Source organism: Clarias gariepinus, chromosome 2 (assembly GCF_024256425.1).
Source record: "Clarias gariepinus isolate MV-2021 ecotype Netherlands chromosome 2, CGAR_prim_01v2, whole genome shotgun sequence".
NCBI classification, from domain to species: domain Eukaryota; kingdom Metazoa; phylum Chordata; class Actinopteri; order Siluriformes; family Clariidae; genus Clarias; species Clarias gariepinus.
The window spans coordinates 44,699,759-44,724,881 of record NC_071101.1 but is presented as its reverse complement, the minus strand read 5'-3'; the positions used below and the strand labels follow the sequence as shown (position 1 = coordinate 44,724,881).

The window sequence follows — 25,123 nt, the reverse complement described above, 5'->3', positions numbered from 1 at the left end:
CTTAACCGACAGCAAGAATGTATTTTTTTTTTTTTTTACCTTCAAGAAAACATCACTTGCTTAAAGAATTTTTATTCACTGATTTGCTGTGTGGTTTTTGTCCACGCTGTTACCTGGAGGTATTTAATCAGTAGGATTTATAACGGTTTGTTTATTTTTAGATTTCATATTTTTTCAGAATAAAGGTGATTGTGAAATAAGTTATTCAGTTTCAGACAAAAATATGGACCAACATTGCTGCTGACACATTTTATTCCATAACTCATCTTGCACTCATAATGCTGTCATAGAGTCAACATGCCATATCTTACTGTTCTGCATATTTTAACATGGTTAAACTAATTTTTTTTTGTTTTTTTCATTTTAAAATTGTGTAGTGGATAGCAATGTGGCCTTGCACTTTTGTGAAGGGTTAAAGGAGAGAGGAAGGGGGAAAAGCTTCTATATAACTATATATATATATATATATATATATATATATATGTCATTTGGTGCTTACACTAGTGATCATAAGTTAATGAGTGTTCACCTTATCGTGATACTAATGCATGTATATATCAGAATATTTAACATTTTTAGTTCCGTTTTAGTTGCTGTCACAATGAAAAGTAGTGGACATTGGTGAGCCTTGTGTGATCATGATGCTGTCATGAGTTTATAATTGACCGTGTTAATGTTATGATTGGTGTATAATGCATTTGTAAATATTTGACTCCCGTCATGTCACTAAACTAAAACTTTTGTATATAATTTTTGATCAATCTATTGAATGCAGTATTTGTTGTAATTGTGATATTTACTCACACATCCTTCTTTTCAAACTCTAATTTCAAGGTCTTGGTTCTCAAGTGGCATTGCAGTAGAAGTTATCCTATTGATGCCCCTGCAAACTTGGTGTATGGTTGGCACCACTTTGTGCTTTATGCAACATTCATTTAAATGAAATGCAACATTTCTTTACATTAACACCCAATTTGGCCATAAGAACTTTAATGTTGCCATAGAGCCAGATGCCATATTCGGCATATATTTTTAAAAAGGTCTTTATACATGTTTTGCAGCTGCTGCTAGACTGATGTCAGCAGCTTTTTAAAATGTTTTAAAATAAATTTAGTGTTAAGTCTAACCCCAACTGACACGGGTTATTTAGTGTTGAATTTATACTTTGGTTTGTTAGGTTGAGTAACATGGTGTTAATGAGAGAATAAGAGAAAACTTTTTAGACTTCAGGTAAATACAATGTTTTACTAATCTGAGCCTGTATTCAAAGCTTATTCAAAGCAAAATTCTTAGAATTATTACATTTTCTTAGAATTTACCCTTACATTTAGGACAATTTTAGTAAAAAATAAAAATGATTCACAAAACATCTTGGCCCTAAAAACAGCTCCTAAGGTAAAAATTAAGAGTAGAGGGGAGGACTTTATAAGAGGCTTGGGTTTCTAAAGCAGAGGACAAAATGGCAGAAAGAGGGAATGTTCTCCAAACACTGAACGTAAAGCTAAAAGTAAACACTGCTCTGCCATGCAATTTGGTTTTCTTATTCTTTGACTTCCTTACACCTCTCTCAGATTGTTGGCTATATACTATTCAAAAGTGCAACTTGAATAGACTCTCCTGCAATCATGTAGATTGGTAAAATGTGAGCCATTTTGCTCCCATCAATCTGAAATAGATCACAAGTAATAAAATCAGTATGATAAATGTAAGAACTTAAATATAGTAACTATTGTGTGGAAATTGGTTGCTTCAAAAGTGGCATACATCAACATTTGGCTGTTTTAATTATCTTAAAGATATTTAGCTTATAACAGAAACTATAGATAAAGTACCCTGTATTCATGGTTTTATTTCTGTGTGTGCATACTGTATGTATGGCCGGTTGTGCGGCCTGGGGCTGACCCAGGACATGCTAAAGGGATTCTATATCTTGGCAGGAGTGAAAAGCAGTTAGGGATCCCCCAGGAGGAACTGGAAGAAGCTGCTGGTGAAAGGCATGTCTGAGGATCTCTGCTTCTCCTGCTACCACCATGACCCTGAATTGAACTAAGTAGTGTAGAGAATGGATGGATAGATTGGATGGATAGATGGTGTAAGGTTTTATAATGTAGTAAGACAATGTAATCTAATAAGAAGATTCCTGTGCTCTGAGATCAGACCTCCACTGTGCTTCCTCATGCCTTCTGTGGTAACACCTTCTATATCCTGTATCCAGACGAGGAGACATCCAAATGTCTCCTGTCTGCAAGAACCCTTTTGTTTAATCAGGAGAATGCAAATGTATCTCCTCTCTCCTGTCTGTCTCCGGGTCTCTTTATGACTGACATGTTAATGATGGTTCTTTTGATGTTCGGGATGTAGTACCGTTTAAATGTGCTCTCTTTGTTGAGAATAAACAGAGATCTTCAGACATCATGCCTGCGTGTGTGTGTGTGTTTGTCTCTCCCGGTCGATCGGGCCCGGACCGGTAAGTGTATCAAGGTGCAGCGGACACAACAAGCTAAAACTCTTCTTCTCTTAGCTTAAAACGTAGCTCGGACACACTTCATCTTCATTTAAAACCTAACAATTTGGGGGCTCAGTCCGGTCTTCCCTCTCAGAGGAAAAAGTAAGTGTTTATTTTGCTCTTTTCGACTTTTTTTCCTCGGTCAGGGGAGAATTTGTTCTCGTGAGATTTGGTTAAAATAAAGTTTAATTCACGTTATGTTTTCTAAATAAGTTTTGTTCACCGTAATTAATTTTACTCGTCTTGTCTAAAAGGTTTTGTTATTTGGAGCAAGTTTTATATAGCTTTCATCACGGTGTTTTAAATTAAGAAAGCTTCGTTGTGGTGTCAGTTCCGCCGTGTTTTAGAGAACCGTTGTTTAATTTTTAACTAAATTTGTTCCTCGTTTCGAGTCGCGCTTTAAACAACTCGTTAATTAATTTAGTAAAAACAATTAAAATGGATATGGTATTTGCAAATGTTTATGACAAGCAGGCAAAATACTCTGTTATTTACAACAGCTCAGTACTTAGTGAAATACAAACATTACAACGCTTCTGTCGCTAACTTACTATGTCATCGACCCACGTCCACGGTTGCTATGGGTTACTAGACGCGGGCGCTGACCCGCTGTCTGCGTGCTTTAACTGTAGTCCCTGTAACGTGGTCAGAATAGCGAAACGGGCAGATTTACATTTAGATGTTCAGTTGTTTTTCATGCTGTTTTTTATTACAATATTCATGATAACTGTTGGCTTGCTTGTAGTTCGCTTTGGTATCATTCTATGTTGATTCTTTTTCCATCGGGCACCAAATGCAACATTTGGCTCTAGTAGTATTATTTAATTGTAGTTAAGTGTTGTCACTTGTTTGGGATGTTACAAACTGAAATCTGGGGGGCCTGAATTTAACAAATATTGAGGAAAGTTATGGTGTCAAGATGAGAGTCCAAGCAGAGAACAGTAACAGGAATTATCTGTGCCAGAAGGTATAAGTAGTATGAAAAGAAAAGTTTATAGAATTGTTGTAAAACCAGCGGTCTTGTATGGTTTGTAAGACATCGCTGCTGATGAAAAGAAAGGAAACGGGGCTGTAGGGGCGGAGCTAAAGATGGTGCAATTTGCTTTGAGAGTGACAAGAATGGACGGGATTTGGCATGTGTATATTGGAGGAACAGTGCAAGTAGGGCAGTTTGGAGACAAAGTTAGAGAGGCCAGATTAAGATGCTGTGGACATGTGAATAGAAGGGATAATGACTTTATACAGAAGTGACTAATAGAGATGGAGTACAGGCAGAAAGAAGATTTTGAACAGTTTTGTGTACATTTCAACAGTTTTTAAACAAGTTCTCCATCTAAATTGGGCACCACTAGACACAAGGTCTAGTCACATGACATTTTAATTTGTTTTTAAGTTCAATAGATTCTGATCCTAAAAAAACATGAAAATTAATAAATACATTAATAAGAATAATGATAATAATAATAATAATAATAATAATAATAATAATAAATTGATAATAATAATAATAGATAACTGTTTTTGTTCACCTGCTATACCTGAAATTTAAGAAGTTGCGTTTATTAGTTTGCGTTCCCTTCATAGGAAAGTCGAATTAATTTAAATTCCCTTCGGTAATTTAAGGGGGCATATGTGGCGAATGTATTCATACCGTTCAAAGCTATTTGTAATTTTTGGAAGAATTTCTGTAATTTAGTGAGGCATTTGTAATGTGCATTAGTGTATAAGCTGGCCCTGGCGTAGCGGCGCGTGGGTAACAAATAAAATTAATTAATTGGTTAAAATATCTATATTCCTTAGAGTGCGGACTTTGGAACAGGGAGCGGCGTGCAGTTGCAGTTATACACTTACGATGTGCATAATTTAGCTTTTTTTGGGTATTGCTCTCCTTGTCGTAGTTACGTGCGAGATCGGCCAGGCGCAACCGAGGCTCGTTTCACTGAGCGGGTGTTCTCAGGAACAAGGCAGAATGGTTAGGGACTGCCGAATGCCTCGTTAAATCACGGTAGTTGCATTCTAAATTGCAATATTAGTTTTGGATAAATATGTAAATCCCCACCTTGGTTAGAGGACATGGACTTAGTGTAAGGCTAAAATCCATTTCCTGAGCATTTCTCAGGAACAAGGTACAGTGTGTAAGTTACAGTATTTTAGAATTTTAATATATATATATTCTGGAATAAGTCAATGAAACGAGCTTAAAGTGTCCGTAATTAAACTGACCATCTTGAGGTGTCCGCCTAACTTTGATACACTACAATTTACCAACAATCAAAGTATGCTTATAAAATTATTACATTTGTGCACACAATATAATGACTGCAGTAACAAAAATAAGTAAGTAAATAGATTAATTCATGATTGAGAAATAACCAACTATTGGCACGAGTTGGAAACCAAATTATGCAGCGTTGAGCTCCTCACAAGAAAATTAAGCACAGACTCGACTTGAGAGCTCATGACAGAGCGGCATGCACTCCTGACACAGACAAAGAACTGACTGACTGACTTCAACTAATATTCAAACTAACACACCTAACATGACAAACATTACAGATTGTATGTGACAAGGATTCATGTCTTCCATGTTGTATGTGACTGTACTCCTGTTCACACATAACTATATTGCTTTTACAGAAGAACAGCAGCAGCAAGATTTAATCATAATTTCCTCAACAGAACGAAAGTACACTGGAAGGAAGCAGGCCGCATAACAAATCGTGACAATGTGTGATGCCATTAAACAACCTTCTCTTTTATTTCAGATACAGAAATTTTATTGGATCAGCTGATGGTTGATTTTATTGTGTCCAATGAAATTTATGAATGTTGTTTATGTTTAACCAAAGGCTTTCTCATAGCAACATCAGACAAGGAGGAATTCGGGAACAATTCATCAAAGATATCACTAAATCATCCATATGTAACTCTAATCTGAGATTTTACTAATTCATATGTTGATACGTGTCTTCTGTAGTGAAGGATTGAAGGCACGGGCCCATAATGAAGTGCTAGTAACCTCTCTTATGGGCTCCAACTGACTCTCTACTATACGTAAAGTATCTGGGTCGAAGAAGAGATCAGCTTGGAAGATGACTTGGATGTTTTGGACACTGATTTTCCTCACCTTACCTCATACACATACAGTACATGGCAGAATTGTACACACATTATAGATTGTATTAAGTTATGTTATGTCACATGTTACATCTGATGTACAGGTAGATTAGTCAGACTTGAAGTCTTTTACTCTCTCCTAGTCAATTGTGGAGAGAGATGTTTGGCTTCATGGTCTGGGGAACTGGTTTTGAATGGAGTCTATTGATAAAAGACCAGAAGGGCTGGAGATGGCCTGCTGAATTCTTAAACGGAGGTTTGAAGTTCAGGGCTCTGTCTCTAGAGGTAAATATTACACTTACAGAGAAGAAGTTCATTATCAGTTCCTGTAGCTTAATAGAACCACAGGCGTCATGAAGACACCACAAAAGGGGTGCATATCTTCTCATTTCTTTACACAGGCACAGGGTTTTAATTAGTTAAATTTTTATAATTTGATTTTGTAAATATCTTCTATGCCATAAACTGTAGTAAATTCTGTTAGAATTTAAGGGGGCACTGTAAGGTTTTATAATGTAGTAAGACAATGTAATCTAATAAGAAGATTCCTGTGCTCTGAGATCAGACCTCCACTGTGCTTCCTCATGCCTTCTGTGGTAACACCTTCTATATCCTGTATCCAGACGAGGAGACATCCAAATGTCTCCTGTCTGCAAGAACCCTTTTGTTTAATCAGGAGAATGCAAATGTATCTCCTCTCTCCTGTCTGTCTCCGGGTCTCTTTATGACTGACATGTTAATGATGGTTCTTTTGATGTTCGGGATGTAGTACCGTTTAAATGTGCTCTCTTTGTTGAGAATAAACAGAGATCTTCAGACATCATGCCTGCGTGTGTGTGTGTGTGTTTGTCTCTCCCGGTCGATCGGGCCCGGACCGGTAAGTGTGTCAAGGTGCAGCGGACACAACAAGCTAAATCTCTTCTTCTCTTAGCTTAAAACTTAGCTCGGGCACACTTCATATTCATTTAAAACCTAACAGATGGGTAGTTGAGCTTTAAATGTATCTTGATCTTGAGTATTTTTCCTAATAGCTGAGTGCACAGACAGCAGTGGAGGACAGTGAGAGGATCTTTACTGAGCTGATCAGCTCCATGGAGAAAAAGCACACAGAGTTGACGGAGCTGATCAGAGCTCAGGAGAAGACTGAACTGAGTCGAGCTGAACGACTCCTGGAGCAACTGGAGCAGGAGATTGCTGATCTTCAGAGGAGACTCACTGAGCTGGAGCAGCTTTCACACACACACACAATCTTATTTATTTCCTTCAGGTAATATTAACTATATTCTTTACAGAGTGAGCTGTTCCTCAGAAACTTAATATGATGATTGACAAAATATGCACTCTATAAAATCACGTGTAATTTTTATTTTAGTTTAATTTGATTGATCATGTATTTATTTTATTGTTTTCACTGTCCTTTGCATTATCGTATAGAATCTTCTACTCTTACCATGTTCATGAATTTTTATGAATTCCTCCTGTCAGACTTATTCAAGTTTGGGGAGGGAGCTCCTAGAAATTACATTAGTGCTTCTTTAAAATTGTAAATACAGTGTATGGGTCAAGCATTATATTTGTAATATAGTTTTCCTTGTGTACATTTGGGCTTTTGTTTTCAATATCACATACCAGTCAGATATGAGCGGGAACACAAAAGTTATTTTGTGCATCAGTTTAAAAAGTTTTTTACTTGTTTTAAAAAAGTGACTTTGAGAAACATTTCAGTGAAGTAGTCTGTGATAAATAGTAAGATGAAACCTATTGTACTATTTATCATAAAAATAATATCTATATAGTGTTAAATTCACTAAAAAAATAAGTAGCATGAGTTCAGGTAAATAAGGCCTGCAGGACATCCACAGCAAATACAAGTTCAGAGTACGATTTAAAAGATTTAATACAACATTAGGTGATAATATATGTATTATTGTGGATTGATAATGAAATGATTTGTGTGACCCACAAACGAACACAACATGAGGGTTAATTGATTTTTACACTGTATGTAATTTGTTTTATGAAGCCAGATGACCTTTTGATTTGCCCGTTCTACTTGACCACTGGCTTCAGGTTGGTAGCTGGGTGTCAAACTCCCTGAAACCCTAAAGTATTTTTACAATATTCTCTGGAATGTTGTAGTATCTAAAACATGCTGGAAAAGTGGTCTGGATATTTTGCAGGAGAACAAGATGTATAGATGATGACCATTATGGAGGTGTTATTCTGTGAGGGAGGGAAGTCGATGATGTCATTTGCTATATGTGGCCAAGGTCTTTAGGATGTGGGTAGAAGCGTGAGTTTACCAACAAGCAGGAATTATGGCTCCAACACAAGCTACACAGGAAGAGATGTACTGTAGAAGTAAATACTTGTGTACATGCCAGTTCTTAGTCATTGCCTCAGAATCTATTGAAAAATGTGTGGACACTTATTTTGCAGGGGACACAACCTATTGCACTTGCAAAACATTAGCACTTTAAGCAGGGTCAGCCACAATACCGCGCCCCTGGAGCAGATAGAGTTAAGTCCCTTGCTCAAGGGTTCAACGATGTGGTCACATAAGTTATTGAAATAAAATCATAAAAATTTCCCTAAAAGATATTAATAAATATGCAAAGTGATAATATGGAGAGTCATGATACACCACCATGACTCTAACACCAACAATGACATTTATTTATTTATAGGGTAGTATATTAATACAGGTAGTCTCCGACTTATGAACATTTGAAACATTCTGCATATAGAATTATATACAATATTTTAAGTGTGTAAGTGAATGTATAAAATGTCTTAAATCTGGTTTATTGTATGTGGCGTTATAAACAGCTTGATTTCAGTCATGAAGAGTGGCAACTTTAGCAAAGCAGACGAAATGTAAAATCAATAGTACCCCAGAAAAAAAAAAAACCTCTCTAGCTGTGTTAGGGAGGCCACCTGTTTAACTTCTTTAATTTCACTAAACTGAAATATATACTCACGAAATAAATGCCACCTTTCACAAAGTGAAAGTGTGCACAAAGTGGGAAGCTTTAAAAAAAAATAGCATGGCATAATGAGGTCATTATCATATTGTCAATTATTTAATGTGATTTAGTGTTGCTACCGGTTTCATTATCATCACCTTATTGCTGTGTCAAAATGTGCTGTAGAACTGTTTTCATGTGCTTTTAAACCAGTCTCTATTGTTAACGGCTCGATAATAGGTCGCTATGCTTGAAAAAAATAACCAGACTGGTAGAGGCTGTATGGACTTCACAGCTGATTTTAAATAGGGAGACGTCAAGAGGGGTCAGTAGACCATTCGGCTGAGTGGAGTGAGGGCTTAAGTCAGAAAAGACTTGATGGATTTTGGAAGATGTGATCAAATGCATCTTGTGTTAAAGCAATAAAAAAAAATGGTTTAGTCCACATAGAACGCTGTTGTGTTAACTGTAAAATATAAATCTAATATAGGATGTGAAGATTAGAGTAAAGACCCTGTGTAAACTCACAGTGTATCTCCCTCAGCAGTGATATTTTACACTTTTTTACAGCCTCCTCTGGTGATTATGTGTGTTATAACAGCATGTAGTGCACTAGTTAGGGATCTGTAACATTTTATAATCCATCCTGGACGCACTGAGAATCTTCAGAGCACTCATGCCAATTCCAAAAATCCCACAATAAACAGAAATGTGTAAATGTCCAAACCACTGCAGCAAACTGCACACACACATCCACTGCTACTGTGGACACACACTCTGGTTACACACTGTCACGTTCTGCTAGTTGTTGGATTGTGGGCATGGTGTTGAGGCATAGACGCAAAGAGGGATGATAGTGAAAAGTCTTTTAATGGTAACAAAACTAAACAAACAAGTACATGAACAAAAAAGTTCTGTACTTGGGAACATACTATAAACAAAACAAATAAACAACTAATACACAGACAAGGGATTACACACACTAATATACAGTATGGACAGGGGATACTACCCGGGCAAGACAAGACCTACTAAACAGACTAGAGAACTAAACACACACGAGACAGACTTGGCTATGCATACTAGCTGTTATGCACATTAGCCGCTAAGCTAGATAGTAGCTAAACAAGCTAGTAGCCAGAGACCCAAGGGATGAACAGACTAGGTACACAGCAGACTAGGTATGAAACAGACCAAGAACTATAAAAGGTTAGTGACTAAACAGGTTAGTACCTAAACAGACGAGGAGACTAAACAGACAAGGAGGAAACATACTAACATCTAAGCAGGTTAGTAGTGCACTGGTTAGTATGTATACAGATGAAGAACTACACATGCAAAGAAGATGAGGGTAAACACAAAAGACTAATTCTCCTAGAGGCTAATCCTGCTAGGAGACACAGAGACCAGGAGACAAACTAAATCAAGACTGATAAAAACTTAACTTAAAGAGCTCCAGAAACCAAATGCCAACTATAACTAAACAAACTAAAAACCCATTTAACAGAAATTAACATTAATGCTCGACCCAGTTCCCCAGAACAAACGGGTATTTATAGCAAAGCTAATGAGCTTCCTCAGTTCAGGTGCGCACCCACATCACCTGACCGAGGTGCCTTCTGGGAAACTGAGTCTACAAACTAAAACTACAAACACTAACACATTGCCCTCTAGTGGTGAACCCTCACACACACATGTTGTTTTACAAGCGGCACCATAAAGCACGGGCACGAGGCGAGGGAAAAGGGTAATTTATTAAGGAAAATAAGGTAGGAAACGGTTAAAGGAGGGAGGATGGAAAGAAGAGAAGGAAAGAATGTGCTGGTCTGGTGCTCGGCATACTCACACCGCGTAGTAAAGTCCAGTCTCCCGAGCTACACTCCCCACTGAGTTTTATACTGCGAGGAGAAGCCTGGGACCATTAGCAGTGATGCCTCACCAGCCATGCCTAATTCCGCGACTCCGCTCCTTCGCACACCTGCAGATAGGGGAGGCCACCTATCTAGTGAGCTTCGGAGTGAGTGAGTGATTTGGGTGGTTTGGGTGCACGCCGATCACAGGTGCACACCGTAACAAAATTTAAAATTAAACCTTTATTTAAGTAAGCTTCATATGAAAAGAAGAAACCAGGAGCATTTTATTCTGGATCACAAAATCTCACAGTTGATCCATAAGGGGTGAGCCAGAATCCAGCGTACAGAGGCCGAGTGAATGTGGTGTGGACTCTGTGGAGGAGCTTCATCGTGTCAGAGACGCTGTAGAAGGACAGAGTTCCTGCACTGTGATCCACATACACTCCTATTCTGGAGGATGATGGAGCTCTGAGATCAGTCCTAACATTGTTGTGATAGAAAGAGAGAGGAGAAGAAGAACACCGAAGACTCCAGGACTGATTGTTGCATCCAAACCAACACTGATTACCCCGTCCTTTCCTGCTGATGTCTTTATATGAGACTGATATGTCCACACAATCACCGCTCCACTCCACCTCCCAGTAACAGCATCCAAACACACTCTCCTTACTCAACACCTGCGTGACGTCAAATCTCTCTGGATGATCAGCGTACAACTGCTGTCTCTTACTGCACGTCACCGCTCTGTTCTTCTCAAACAGAATGAGGTTATAATTTACTGTGTTGGGATCCAGAGTCAGATCACAGAAATCTAAACACATGAAAAATTAGAACATGTTGGATATTAATCACTGTGTGTGTGTGTGTGTGTGTGTGTGTGTGTGTGTGTGTGTGTGTGTGTGCGTGTGTGTGTGTGTGCGTGTGTGTGCGTGTGCGCGTGTGTGTGTTACACGTACAGTACAGAAAATCTTTTCTGCTCTTTGGTTCTGAGAGTAAAATCATCTGAACTGCTGCAGCTGTGGAGACAAAAACAACATGGAGATGGAAAAATCAGCTGCTGTAAAAGACAGAAACAGTTTAAAGTCCTACAGTTTGTGAAAGTAAAGATTTCAGAGCAGGACAATTTCTCTCACCATGTCGAGGGATTTTGATGAACTCCTCCTGGCAGAATTCCTCGAGTCTCTTTTTCAGATCAGAGAGAGATTTCCTCACTCCATCAAATGAGAGATGTTGATTGACAGTGATGCTGGGTGAGTCCTCACGTCCAGAAGAGACACTGAGAGACTGGAGACTCTACAGAGAGAAAGAAAAACATCATGGAGAAGAAGAAAGGAGGAGAAATATACATGAGATTATACAGACAGGTGTGTGTGTGTGTGTGTGTGTGTGTGTGTGTGTGTGTGTGTTACCTGGAGGAACTGGATGTGATCGTGTGTGTGTGAAAGCTGCTCCAGCTCAGTGAGTCTTCTCTGAAGATCAGCAATCTCCTGCTCCAGTTGCTCCAGGAGACGTTCAGCTCGACTCAGTTCAGTCTTCTCCTGAGCTCTGATCAGCTCCGTCACCTCCGAGCGCTTTTTCTCCATGAAGCTGATCAGCTCAGTAAAGATCCTCTCACTGTCCTCCACTGCTGTCTGTGCACTCAGCTGTTAGGACAAATACACACACACACACACACACACACAGGATTTAAAGCTCATCTATCATTCCCTCTCTTACTGCGACTCTAAATGACTCCATGTTGTCCATGTTGTGTGTGTTTCTATAAAAAATGATTCTGTGGCCTTGTAAATTTCACAGTTATAAAAAAGTTATGTTACCTTAATAAAATCTCTAAAAGTCACATACATGATTGTTTGAGTTAGAAAAATCAAAATAAATGCTTAAAAAAAAAACAATTATTCATCTTGTCTTAAATTTACACTATAATTTAAGTTTACTTCACTAGTAAAAATCAGTATTTGACTAACTTAATTATATTTTTAACATGCACTTAATATTTTTTGATACATTTCACTCAAAATAACTGGTAATGAAGTAATTGTACTGATTAGTTTCAAGAACTACAATTATAAATTATTCCAACTCAATATTCTTTATTTTTAACAACAAAAACTTAAATAATTGAGTAAATTGCCCTGTGCAAGTGCTCATGGGAAGTCTGGTGTAACATCAGAGACAAGAAGGCTGTGAGGATGTGAGAATGGACATGAAGCACCTGGAACATTCTGGAACATTCCTTACAAATCCTGGTGAGTAAACAGCTAACACAAGTTACTGTAATAATGACTCTGTCTGCCTGCACACACAACTTTATAGTGTGTGTGTTACTGTTCTGAATCCTGTCACAGCCGAGCTCCAGAGCTAACGATAGCTAGCAACAGGCCAGTCCTGGGGTTCAGTGTGATTTAACTTGTTTGTTCCAACCACCAAACTGCTCAGCTAAAGCGCGTTTAATACAGACACTTAAACTCTGGTGTAAAAGGAGAGATTTAACACCGAGCAGCAGCGCGTGCATGTCCGGGTTTCTCGGTGTAAACGGCGGCGGTTGTGCCGCAATATTTGAATTTCTCCCGCCAAATGCGGCGAGGATATAAAACTAACATGTTCAAATACAGTAATTAACGCATTTGTAACGGTCCACCTCACACACTGAACCGCGAGTCTGCTCGGTCACTCCGACACTTTAAGGAAGAAACTCAGAACAAATCCGGTTTAAACAGCAGAAATGAGGTGCAGTGTCCGGGTTCTGGCAGTGTTTTATACGTTACTGTATATGAGTATTATTAACATGATTAAACACTGAGCACGCAGCAGCAGATGTTATAAAATAAATGTGCTAAGTACTGTACTAGTAACTAAAACTATGAAATATAAAGATTTAGTGAAAATACAACATTTCTCTCAGAATTAGAACTGGGAGAAAGTAATATGAAATTAAAATATTGAAGTGAAACATTATGTATGTTCTGATATGTAAGTAAAAGAACCTAAAACTGATTGATTTTGTGTTTGTGTGAAACATGTTATATATTTTCTATATCTCATTCACAGCACCAACACCACTAATGAAGAGAAGTTGAATGGAGATAAAACAGGAGGTAAATGTCAACTTTTTTAAATGTTACAGAAGTATTAAATGTGTAACCATTGAATCAAAGATAGAAATAGACTATTAGTCCAAAAAGTATGTGTTTGAACATAAGTACTATTTTACCAGTCTGGTAGACTTTATATTAACAGTCACACTTGTACTTACTTGTATACTATTGTTTCTTTTTAAGGTGCCAGCTTATGGGATGGCGGTGTAAGCTCTGCACATTTGTCGTATCATCAAAAGGAATTTCGATCATTACCGAGTGAAGCATGGTACTGTTGGTCATGGATATTTAGTGTCCTGTCTTCATTTAGACTGTCATTGCTTCTTTAAGACCTGAGAAGGTCTGCACACACATTTGTATGGATCCCACAGTTTGCAGGAAACTGAAGTGTGAAGGTGTGCAATCTTTCAGATGTAAAATGTGGCTCATTAGATTCTAATACAAAAGTCTACTTTCCATGTGTTAACTGTATAATACTTGTGGCAGGAGTATTGTTTCTGAAACTGTTTACTAATAACATAAATTCAGCTCTTTGTTTATGATCTTGTTACGTGTCATTTGCAAAGTAAACCAGGTTGAGTTTAGACTTCATATCTTGTCAAATTTGGCAAATAAATGTTTAATTAAAATGAAAATGTGTGTATTGTTTCTTTTATTCAGTTAAAATATTTAGTAAATGTAGCACATTTGTTTATTAAATAATAGTATAATTTTCAGTATCTTCTACCTTCCATTTCAATTATATCTACTCAATTATTTTACTCATTTTCACTTTTCATTAACTTCTAATTTTCATTACATTTACTCAATTTTGTACATCATTGTACTAAATATAGTTATTCAGGTCTACTTAATTTTTTTACTGACTTGTACTCAATTCATGAAGTATATTTTACATGATTTTTATATTTTTTTATATTTACTCAATATTTTTAAGTGTAAAAATTTTTCACCAAAAAAATTGAGTACAGCACAGTTTTATTTTTTAGAGTGTTCTACGACAGCCAATAGCTACTTTCCTTACTAACGAGTTGGCAACACTGCTCTCAGAGTGGCAGTGTCTCTCACTGGGCAGAGGATCACCAAAGATTCAGAGAATCTGGAACAATCTCTGTGCGTAAGGGTCAAGGACAGAAGACCATACTGGATGCCCTGATCTTCGGGCCCTTAGACAGCACTGCATCGCATACAACTGCAATGGAATACTACTGTAATAGAAATCACAACATGGGCTCAGGAATACTTTCAGAAAACATTGTCGGTGAACACAATCCACCGTGCCATTCGCCGTTGCTGGCTAAAAATCTAAAGGTCAAAAAAGAAGCCATATCTAAACATGACCCAGAAGCGCAGGTGTTTTCTCTGGGCCAAGGCTCATTTAAAATGAGTGGGAAACTGTTCTGTTGTCAGACGAATCAAAATCGTTTTTGGGAAACTGGGACGCCATGTCATCCGGACTGAAGAGGCAGTGGCGATTTCTTTAAGACTGCAAGGAAAGCTCAGCTTCCCCTATAATGTCACAAAATTAATTGTCAAATTATGTACTATTGTATTAACATTTTATTGACTAAAAATGCGTTAGAAAACGTTCATCTCAAAGACGAGTTCGTTCAGAATCAGTTAGATATGGCAGGTCGGCTGACTTGATTTTCTTCTCATACATTCCCGTAGCGTCACAGTGTATTTCCCCGTTGAAGCCCAGCGTCCATTGACTTCAATGCGACTGCTTTGAATGTTTATTTTTCAGTGCTTTGAAACTAGACGGTCATTGAATAAACGCTGCGATTATGTCCCGCCCACGGACGCTTAGCGTCTCTGGGGGTGAATGAGGAGCAAATGAGGAGTGGGCTGGCCTGGACGCTAGGCTGCTGCATGATGATTGGAGGAGCTGTTTAAAGGGCGGAACCCCTTTTTTGATTGACAGCATGTCTTAAGTATACATCAGCGCTACAGCGATTTGAGTTCAGACCCATGCGGATTTGCAGGTGAAGTGGTACGGTGATGCTGCACTCTGTAATGTTTGCTGGTGATATAAACCATTTTTGTTTGTACAAATCATTCTTTAAATAATAAAAAGACATATTATAGCGTTCTTGACTTTGCTCCTTGTTTCAACATTGTAAAGTTAGTTCGTTCATATAATTAAAGTAGCTCGTGGAAGGTGAAACTAGCCAGCTAGCAAGCTGTGCATAATGGCAGACACAGCTATAACATAATGAATTTTATGATAAAGGCCTAATATGAACTTCCCCTGTTTCAGAAGCTAGCAGCCACCACTGTTAAGAGGACAAGGACAACACAAGTTATCAGCGCTCAGTTCAGAAGCCTGCATCTCTGATGGTATGGGGTTGCATGAGTGCGTGTGGCATAGGCAGCTTACACATCTGGAAAGGCACCATCAATGCTGAAAGGTATATCCAAGTTCTAGAACGACATATGATCCCATCCAGACGTCGTCTGTTTCAGGGAAGATCTTGCATTTTCCAACATGACACTGCCAGACCACATACTGCATCAATTACAACATCATGGCTGTGTAGGAGAAGAATACAGGTACTGAAACGGCCAGCCTGCAGTCCAGATCCTTCACCCATAGAAAACATTTGGCGCATCATAAAGAGGAAGATGCAACAAAGACGACCTAAGACAGTTGACCACCTAGAAGCCTGTATTAGACAAGAATGGGACAACATTCCTATTCCTAAACTTGAGAAACTTGTCTCCTCAGTCCCCAGATGTTTGCACGAAGAGGGGATTCCACACAGTGGTAAACATGGCCTTGTCCCAACTTTTTTGAGATGTGTTGATGCCATAAAATTTTCAATCAACTCATTTTTTCTTTATAATGATAAATTTTCTCATTTTAAACATTTGATATGTCCTTCATGTTGTATTTTGAATAAAATATTGAAATTAAAAAACTTCCACATCATTGAATTCTGTTTTTATTCACAATTTGTACAGCGTCCCAACTTTTTTGGAATCGGGTTTGTAAAACATCATGTATTTATCTATAAATCATTTACAATACCTACAGAATGATATATATATTTTTTTTACACAAATAACTATAATATTGTGGCGTAGGCGGGGCGGCAGCTGACGACCATCATGCATTGCGGGGGGGGTTTGCAATGTGTTCACCCTGTTGGGGAAGGTTGTTTGGGCTGGGGGCTTCGGCCATGTTTGTGTGAGGTGTGGGTGATCTGTTAAATGTGCTTCGGTTCATGCTAGGGCTGAATTGGATGTAGGTGCTTGTGTGAATGTACTGCTCATGCTATACAGTGTTGTGTGACTGTGTACTAAATAAAATAATCCCAGCCATTGCATTGGGCAGCAAATAAGCTCACTCGTCTCTTCAACATCCTTTCCGGCGATAAAATGCTACAATATCAACAATCAGTGCATAAAGTGTAAACATATGATGCATATTCTTTTTCTTTCACTTAAAAAACATCAACAATCTTACAAAAGGTAATGACTGGGGAATTCTGGTTTAGGTGTAATGTTGCTTGCACGAGCTCGTCCCAGTGTGTAGAACCAGTTACAGATCTAATAATATACAGAATCTCTTCAAATTTTCACCTCATCAGGTACACAACTGAAACGGGTTTTAAACTTTAAAACATCGTCGACTCTGTTTTCGATGACTTTAACCACCAGTTTCTGCATTTCACTGGTCACCAGATACTCACACGCATACGAGCTCCATGTTCTCAGGCAGTTACACATTTTCTTTCTTTTCTTTCTTTCTTCTTCTTCTTCAGACGTCGTTCTCGTACCAGAAGTTCACAACTTTTTCCAAGCTTCCGCTCGTACATCCTGGAACTCTGTCTCCAAATGACGCCTAGTTAGAAGACAGAACACACCTGCAGGAGAAAGTGCTTCACCGTGATGGCGGAGGTCAGCGGACCGGTAAGTGCACCTGCAGTGTGTTACACTAATTATATACCGTCAGATATTCTAGTCATTTTACTGTGATGTAAAGAAGAGAGAGAGAGAGAGAGAGAGAGAGAGAGATACACGGTGGTGGCCGAAAGTATTAGGACAGTATACACCATGTATTAGTTCTCTCTGTGCACGAAATAGGTGACGTCACTAATTATTACGGCTCTGAGTGAAGAGACGAGTTAATTAAATGTGCTGTTGTGTTAACTGTAAAATACAAATCTAATATAGGATGTGAAGATTAGAGTAAAGACCCTGTGTAAACTCACAGTGTATCTCCCTCAGCAGTGATATTTTACACTTTTTTACAGCCTCCTCTGGTGATTATGTGTGTTATAACAGCATGTAGTGCACTAGTTAGGGATCTGTAACATTTTATAATCCATCCTGGACGCACTGAGAATCTTCAGAGCACTCATGCCAATTCCAAAAATCCCACAATAAACAGAAATGTGTAAATGTCCAAACCACTGCAGCAAACTGCACACACACATCCACTGCTACTGTGGACACACACTCTGGTTACACACATGTTGTTTTGTTTTATAATAGTCACAATTACATCATCCAAATGTCCAAAAAGACAGAGGACAGAAGAGAACAGTATTAGTGAACATTTCATATTAAACCTTTATTTCAGTAAGATTCATATGGAAAGAAGAAACCAGGAACATTTTATTCTGGATCACAAAATCTCACAGTTGATCTATAAGGGATGAGGTAGAATCCAGCGTACAGAGGCTGAGTGAATGTGGTGTGGACTCTGTGGAGGAGCTTCATCGTGTCAGAGACGCTGTAGAAGGACAGAGTTCCTGCACTGTGATCCACATACACTTCTATTCTGGAGGATGATGGAGCTCCGAGATCAGTCCTAATGTTGTTGTGATAGAAAGAGAGAGAAGAAGAAGAAGAACACCACAGACTCCAGGACTGATTGTTGCGTCCAAACAGACACTCAATACCCTCTCCTTTCCTGCTGATGTCTTTATATGAGACTGATATGAACACACATCCCTCACTGCTCCACTCCACCTCCCAGTAACAGCGTCCACACACACTCTCCTTACTCAACACCTGACACCAGGAGTCAATTCTCTCTGGATGATCAGAGTACGTCTGCTTTATCTTACTGTACGTCACCGCTCTGTTCTTCTCAGACAGAATGAGTTTATAATTTACTGTGTTGGGATCCAGAGTCAGATCACAGAAATCTAAACACATGAAAAATGTAAACATATTAGATATTAATCACTGTGTGTGTGTGTGTGTGTGTGTGTTACACGTACAGTACAGAAAATCTTCTCTGCTCTTTGGTTCTGAGGGTAAAATCATCTGAACTGCTACAGCTGTGGAGACACAGAAACAAAATAAAGACGGAAAAATCAGGTGCTGTAAAAGACAGAAACAGTTTAAAGTCCTACAGTTTGTGAAAGTAAAGATTTCAGAGCAGGACAATTTCTCTCACCATGTTGAGGGATTTTGATGAACTCCTCCTGGCAGAATTCCTCGAGTCTCTTTTTCAGATCAGAGAGAGATTTCCTCACTCCATCAAATGGGAGACGTTGATTGACAGTGATGCTGGGTGAGTCCTCACGTCCAGAAGAGACACTGAGAGACTGGAGACTCTACAGAGAGAAAGAAAAACATCATGGAGAAGGAGAAAGGAGGAGAGATATACATGTGACTATACAGACAGGATGTGTGTGTGTGTGTGTGTGTGTGTGTGTTAGTTACCTGGATGAACTGGATGTGATCGTGTGTGTGTGAAAGCTGCTCCAGCTCAGTGAGTCTCCTCTGAAGATCAGCAATCTCCTGCTCCAGTTGCTCCAGGAGTCGTTCAGCTCGACTCAGTTCAGTCTTCTCCTGAGCTCTGATCAGCTCCGTCACCTCCGAGCGCTTTTTCTCCATGGAGCTGATCAGCTCAGTAAAGATCCTCTCACTGTCCTCCACTGCTGTCTGTGCACTCAGCTGTTAGGACACACACACACACACACACACACACACACACACACACACACACACACAGGATTTAAAGCTCATCTATCATTCCCTCTCTTACTGCGACTCTAAATGACTCCATGTTGTCCATGTTGTGTGTGTTTCTAGGAGCAGCTCTGTCTCTGCTCACTGCTCACCTTTATAGTGTTCACAGCCTGTTTCAGCTCCTGCACCTTCTTCTGCTTCTCCTGGATTCTCTGCTGGGATTTCATCTGCTCCTCCTTTAACTCACTCTGAGGACAAATAAAACACATTTCACTCTTTATGCATCATGAGGTTATGAGTTCAGTGTATGAATATTAACTTCAGATAAAGGGTTAAAGTTCACTCGGGTTCTATGGAGAACCTTATTAAAGTGTAAAAGGACAGAACGTTTTTTTTTTTTTCAGTTCCAGAGAAGTTCATAACGAGTGATGAGTAGGTGATGATGATTATTATGACGTGTGTTTAGTTCAGCATTAATGAAAACGTGTTGTAGTAGAAAACGCTACTTCTTGGAAGAAATGCAGAACTCAGTAGAACATTCATATACATAAGAAGTTCCCAGTCCTGATCCTGGAGCGTTCCTGTCCTCCATGTTTAGCTCTTCCTACTGTTCTAACACATCTGAGTAATAAAATAGAAGAGAAGCGCCTGACGGAGTTGTCCCGGCGTTTTTATTTGGTGAACCCGGTTGGGATTATACGTGTTTACTTTCTGATGTTATTAGTTAAACAGTTAATGCTGTAAGATGTAAAAGAAAGCGGCGTTACAACATCATGTTGAATGTAGCCACAGAATGCTAGTGGGCAGGTTAGCTTGACTATAGTAACCGACTGAGTTTAATTGAGCTGGCTTTTAGGAACCGAAAACCCGGAATTTCCTCGAATCCTGACTAAACTAACTCTGAATTTTCACTAAACACACTTTCTGAAATACACCCCAGCTGTGAGGTGCTGTGAGCTGAGTTAACCTTCCTCTTATCTTAGCTTTCTGTTACTATCTCTTATGTTAACTGGTCGGTTTTGACCCGTGTCTTTAATCAGCCATATTACCCCCAAAACAATTATTTATCATCTATTTTTTTTCCTTACCTCTTGGTTACTTTGTTTTGCTTCCTTTTCCATTAAAAGAATGTTGTTGTTTTTTTAGAATTTTTTGCTGTGACCTCAAGAGCTTTTATTTTAATAGCATACTTCTCGTTTCAATTTTAAAAAATGATTAAATGAACCTCAAGAGAATTATTTAAATAAATAAAAGGTTATGTTACCTGACTATTACTGAGGGGTATTAGAACACATCTCTTAAATAAATTTGTCATATATATTTATTATTATAATATTAATTAATATAGTAACGTCTGTGGTGTTACGGGTCAAATTTGACCCATATATATTTATTTCAAAGAAAAAGTCAAAAATGTATTTTCAAAAATAACTTTAATATAAATGGAAAGCTTAACAAGTAAATCTCAAAATGTGGATTTCAAGGTCAAACAAACAACGAGCAGACAAGCAAATCAAACCAATAGAAATGAGGCACTGGTTTTAAAAAACGTCTTTGTGTGCAAGAACATGCATGTGCATTTAGATGCATGTGGGGCAAAAAGTGACACTTTTAGTGTGTTCTTTGCAGTAGAAGCAGAGTACGTTTGTCTTTCCGTCTTTATTGCTAGGGCAGACCTGACACCTCTTTCTTTTGGAATCAGGTGGCCTCAATGGGGTTGTGGTTGTGGCTGTGTAGGCTGATGTTAAAGCAGTGCTAGCCGGAGAGGATGCTGGCACTGATGCTCTTTGTGTTGCTGATGGTGTGGAAGGAGTGCTACGTGAGCTCTGCAGCTGTCTGACCAAGGTTGCAGCGGCTGGATCCCGCGGCACCCGTTCCCTTCGCTCAATGTGTGCCTTGACAAGGGAACTTCCTAACTCCACAAGAAACATTCTCCGCTTTTTTTTCTGGTTGAGTTCCACCCTAGGTGAATGTGGGTCCACAACACAAATGCATTGTATGCAGACACATCTAGAATGTTATAAAACCCAACCATTGGCCATCTCCGGGTCATTCTCTGGCAAGTGTAGGTGGCAGTCACCTTGTCCAGGTTGTCCCCTCCACCTTTGTTTTTATTATAGTCCAAGATAATTATGGGCTTTCTGTCACTTGCTGATGACACAGCTGCGTCTTTGTTAAAAGTCGACATACTGTAAGTATCACACTCTGAAGAAAGTGGAGCCCTGTCCTTCACCTGCAGAGTTTCGGCAGGCAGCTCAGGTTAATTTTTTTTTACCATGGTAAGTTTCCACCTGAGAAGTTCTTGTCTAAGGTCATAGCTGGTACAGATATTGTCACATGTGATATTGTGACCTTGCAGTCCAGTAGTCATATCGAGGACTACACGTTTTCCTTGATTTTTTTCAGGAATGCCACTTGCATGTTTGCCTGTGTAAATCTGCAGATTCCATGCATACTGTATTTACATATGAAAATCATGCTGGTTTTGGCATCACAGGCTGCCCAAATCTTTATGCCGTATTCCCCTGGCTTACTAGGCATTTACTGACGGAAAGGGCATTTTCTACGGAAAGGGACAAAACGTTCATCTACTGTTACCTCTGGCTCTGGGTTGAACATCAGTGGAAGGAGCTGCATCCACCTTTCCCAGACATCCCTGATGGGAGCAAGCTTGTCAGATTTTTCTCTAGTTTCTCTGTTGTCGAATCTAAGGACTCTTGATATCATTCGAAATGACTGAAGTGACGTTGTTGCCCATAAAATATTTTTGCCTGTCGACGCATCCCAGAGCCTATCAGTGACCTCACTGCTGGATTTGTAAACACCAGCAAGAAGAAGAACACCAATATACGCATCCAGGTATTCCTCATCAATGTCATTCCACATGTCGCCATGAACCTTTTTTCCTTCAAGGCTTGTCATAGCAATGATGACTTTCTTTAGTGACAATGGCATAAACAGATCAAAACATGTCTTGATGTCACCTTTTCTCGTCACAGCAAACCTTGTGATTCCAGGGGTCATTTTGATGACATTTGCAGCAGCTGTCCTGCCATGTAAGTCAAGAGGTACTGAGCTCCAACAGATGTTACACTTTTGGATTTAAACGTTTCAGCAGAAGTAAGTGCAGTTTCAGCATCGGTGACCTCAGCACACTGACCTTAATTGAGGCAAGTGAGGCCTGCAGTTCTTTAGATGTTGTCCTGGGGTCTTTTGTGGCCTCTCGGATGAGTTGTCTCTGCGCTTTTGGGGTAATTTTGGTCGGCCGGCCACTCCTGGGAAGGTTCACCACTGTTCCATGTTTTTGCCATTTGTGGATAATGGCTCTCACTGTGGTTCGCTGGAGTCCCAAAGCTTTAGAAATGGCTTTATAACCTTTACCAGACTGATAGATCTCAATTACTTTTGTTCTCATTTGTTCCTAAATTTCTATGGATCTTGGTATGATGTCTACCTTTTGAGGTGCTTTTGGTCTACTTCTCTGTATCAGGTAGCTCCTATTTAAGTGATTTCTTGATTGAAACAGGTGCGGCAGTAATCAGGCCTGGGGGTGACTACAGAAATTAAACTCAGGTGTGATAAACCACAGTTATTTTTTAACAAAAAATACCCATACACAAAAGGAAGGTTAATTAGCTCAATTAATGACAGATAAAGAGTTCATCTTTGTAACTTTGTAACATTTAAAATTGTTGGCTGAAATGTTCACAGTTGAATTTATGAAATGACTCCAGATAAAGATTATAAAATGATTTCTCACCTGTTTTTCAGTTCTGTGAGCTTTAACTGAGACAGTGTCGTGGCTTTTGTGTTCATCCGTCACACACAGATAACAGATGAAGCGTCGGTCAGTACGACAGTAGATCTTCAGCACTTCATCATGCTCAGAGCAGATCTTCTCTTCTAGATTTCCAGAAGCTTCAACTAAACTGTGCTTTTTCAAAGCAGGAATTTCAAGATGAGGCTTTAAATGAGTTTCGCAAAGGGAGGCCACACACACTAGACAGGACTTGATGGCTTTGTGTTTTCTCCCGGTGCAGAAATCACACTCCACATCTCCAGGTCCAGCGTAACAGTAAACAGAAGAAGCAGCTTGGACTTCAGTCTTCTTCTTCAGTTTCTCCACCACTTCAGCCAGCATGTTGTTTCTGCGTAGAACAGGCCTTGGAGTGAAAGTGTCTCTGCACTGAGGACATCTATAAACTCCACTCTTATCCTCCTGATCCCAGCAGTCATTAATACACACCTTACAGAAACTGTGACCACAGGGGAGAGTCACCGGATCCTTCAGGAGATCCAGACACACTGGACAGACGAACTGGTCCTGATCTACTGAAATACTGGCCTCAGCCATTTTCCCTAAACTCACACTGAACTAGAGAGAGAGAGAGAGACTGTGAGTTTCGTTTCTTCTAAAATGAAAAGTCACTTCCTGGTGTGTGAGTGAGAGAAAGAGAGAGAGAGAAAGGAGGAGCACAAGGACAGAGCTCATGAATGTTCCTCTATTAACCCTTTCTTGGATACAATTCCTTCTGGAGAAAACTAGTCTTACTTACACACATTTCATAATCAGTATCTTTATTTCTAACACAGAAAACAAAATGCTTTACAAAAATGTAAGATTTAAGCATTGGAGCAATCAGTGTCCATACATACCACCGTAGTGATATAACCATAGTAATATTATTACTACTATTTGATCAGTAAAACACCTATAAACCATATATATTATGGTATATATATATATATATATATATATACTTATACAAAAATATATATTCAGTACATAAATTAAAAGTTTGGGGTCACTTGCAAATTTCTTTGTTTTTGTTTAGTGATTTATTTTCTACATTCTACAACAATACTGGAAATTTCCAAAACTATAAAATAACACATATGGAATTAGGTAATTACGTAACAACAAGAAAAACAACAGTTAGTTGTTATTTTAAGACACAGAGGTCAGCCTTTCTGTAATAGTTCTTGCAAGAACAGTATTGTCAAGTGCATTTGTGAACTCCGTCAAGCACCATAATGAAACTGGCTCTCATGAAGGCCGTCCCAGGAGGGCGAGACCAAAACCTACCTCTGCCGCAGACGAGAAGTTCATTTAGAGTTATCAGCCTGAAAAATGACGTCAGATTAGAGGCGTTATGAAGTCTTTACAGAGCAGAAGTAGCAGAAACATCTCACCATTAACTGTTCAAAGGAGGTTAATGCATTTTTTGGACGCCTTCAGCATTCCTTTACAATGTAGAAAGAAATAAAAATCAGGAACCATCATGGAGTTAGAAAGTGTTCTAAAACTTTTGAACGGTAGTGTACATGTGACTATACAGACAGGTCTGTGTGTGTGTGTCCTGGCGTTTTTATTTGGTGAACCCGGTCGGGATTATACGTGTTTACTTTCTGATGTTATTAGTTAAGGAGTTAATGCTGTGAGATGTAAAAGAAAGCGGCGTTACAACATCATGTTGAATGTAGCCACAGAATGCTAGTGGGCAGGTTAGCTTCACTGAGTGTGTTGTCATAGTAACCGACTCTGAGTTTAACTCAACTGGCTTTTAGAAACCGAAAACCCGGAATTTCCTCGAATCCTGACTCAACTAACTCTAAATTTTCACTAAACACACTTTCTGAAATACACCCTCA

The 25,123-nt window shown here is 39.0% G+C and overlaps 1 protein-coding gene and 1 long non-coding RNA gene across 2 annotated transcripts; one reads left to right on the top strand and one right to left on the bottom strand.

Moving 5' to 3' along the window:
- Positions 1–10,097: 10,097 nt before the first annotated feature.
- LOC128541129 (tripartite motif-containing protein 16-like) lies at positions 10,098–24,089 on the bottom strand. The gene is made up of 10 exons (XM_053511364.1): positions 23,232–24,089; positions 19,624–19,719; positions 19,223–19,456; positions 18,954–19,113; positions 18,775–18,834; positions 18,167–18,699; positions 11,852–12,079; positions 11,576–11,735; positions 11,399–11,458; positions 10,098–11,253 (listed from the first exon to the last, which is right to left on the bottom strand). Exons 1-10 carry the CDS (start codon positions 23,823–23,825, stop codon positions 10,727–10,729), a joined length of 2,652 nt encoding a protein of 883 aa, XP_053367339.1. The 5' UTR covers positions 23,826–24,089; the 3' UTR covers positions 10,098–10,726.
- Positions 12,496–14,142, top strand: LOC128508617 (uncharacterized). Its single transcript, XR_008355936.1, has 3 exons — positions 12,496–12,691; positions 13,494–13,540; positions 13,724–14,142. It is a non-coding gene; the product is annotated as an uncharacterized LOC128508617 (long non-coding RNA).
- Positions 24,090–25,123: the final 1,034 nt, after the last annotated feature.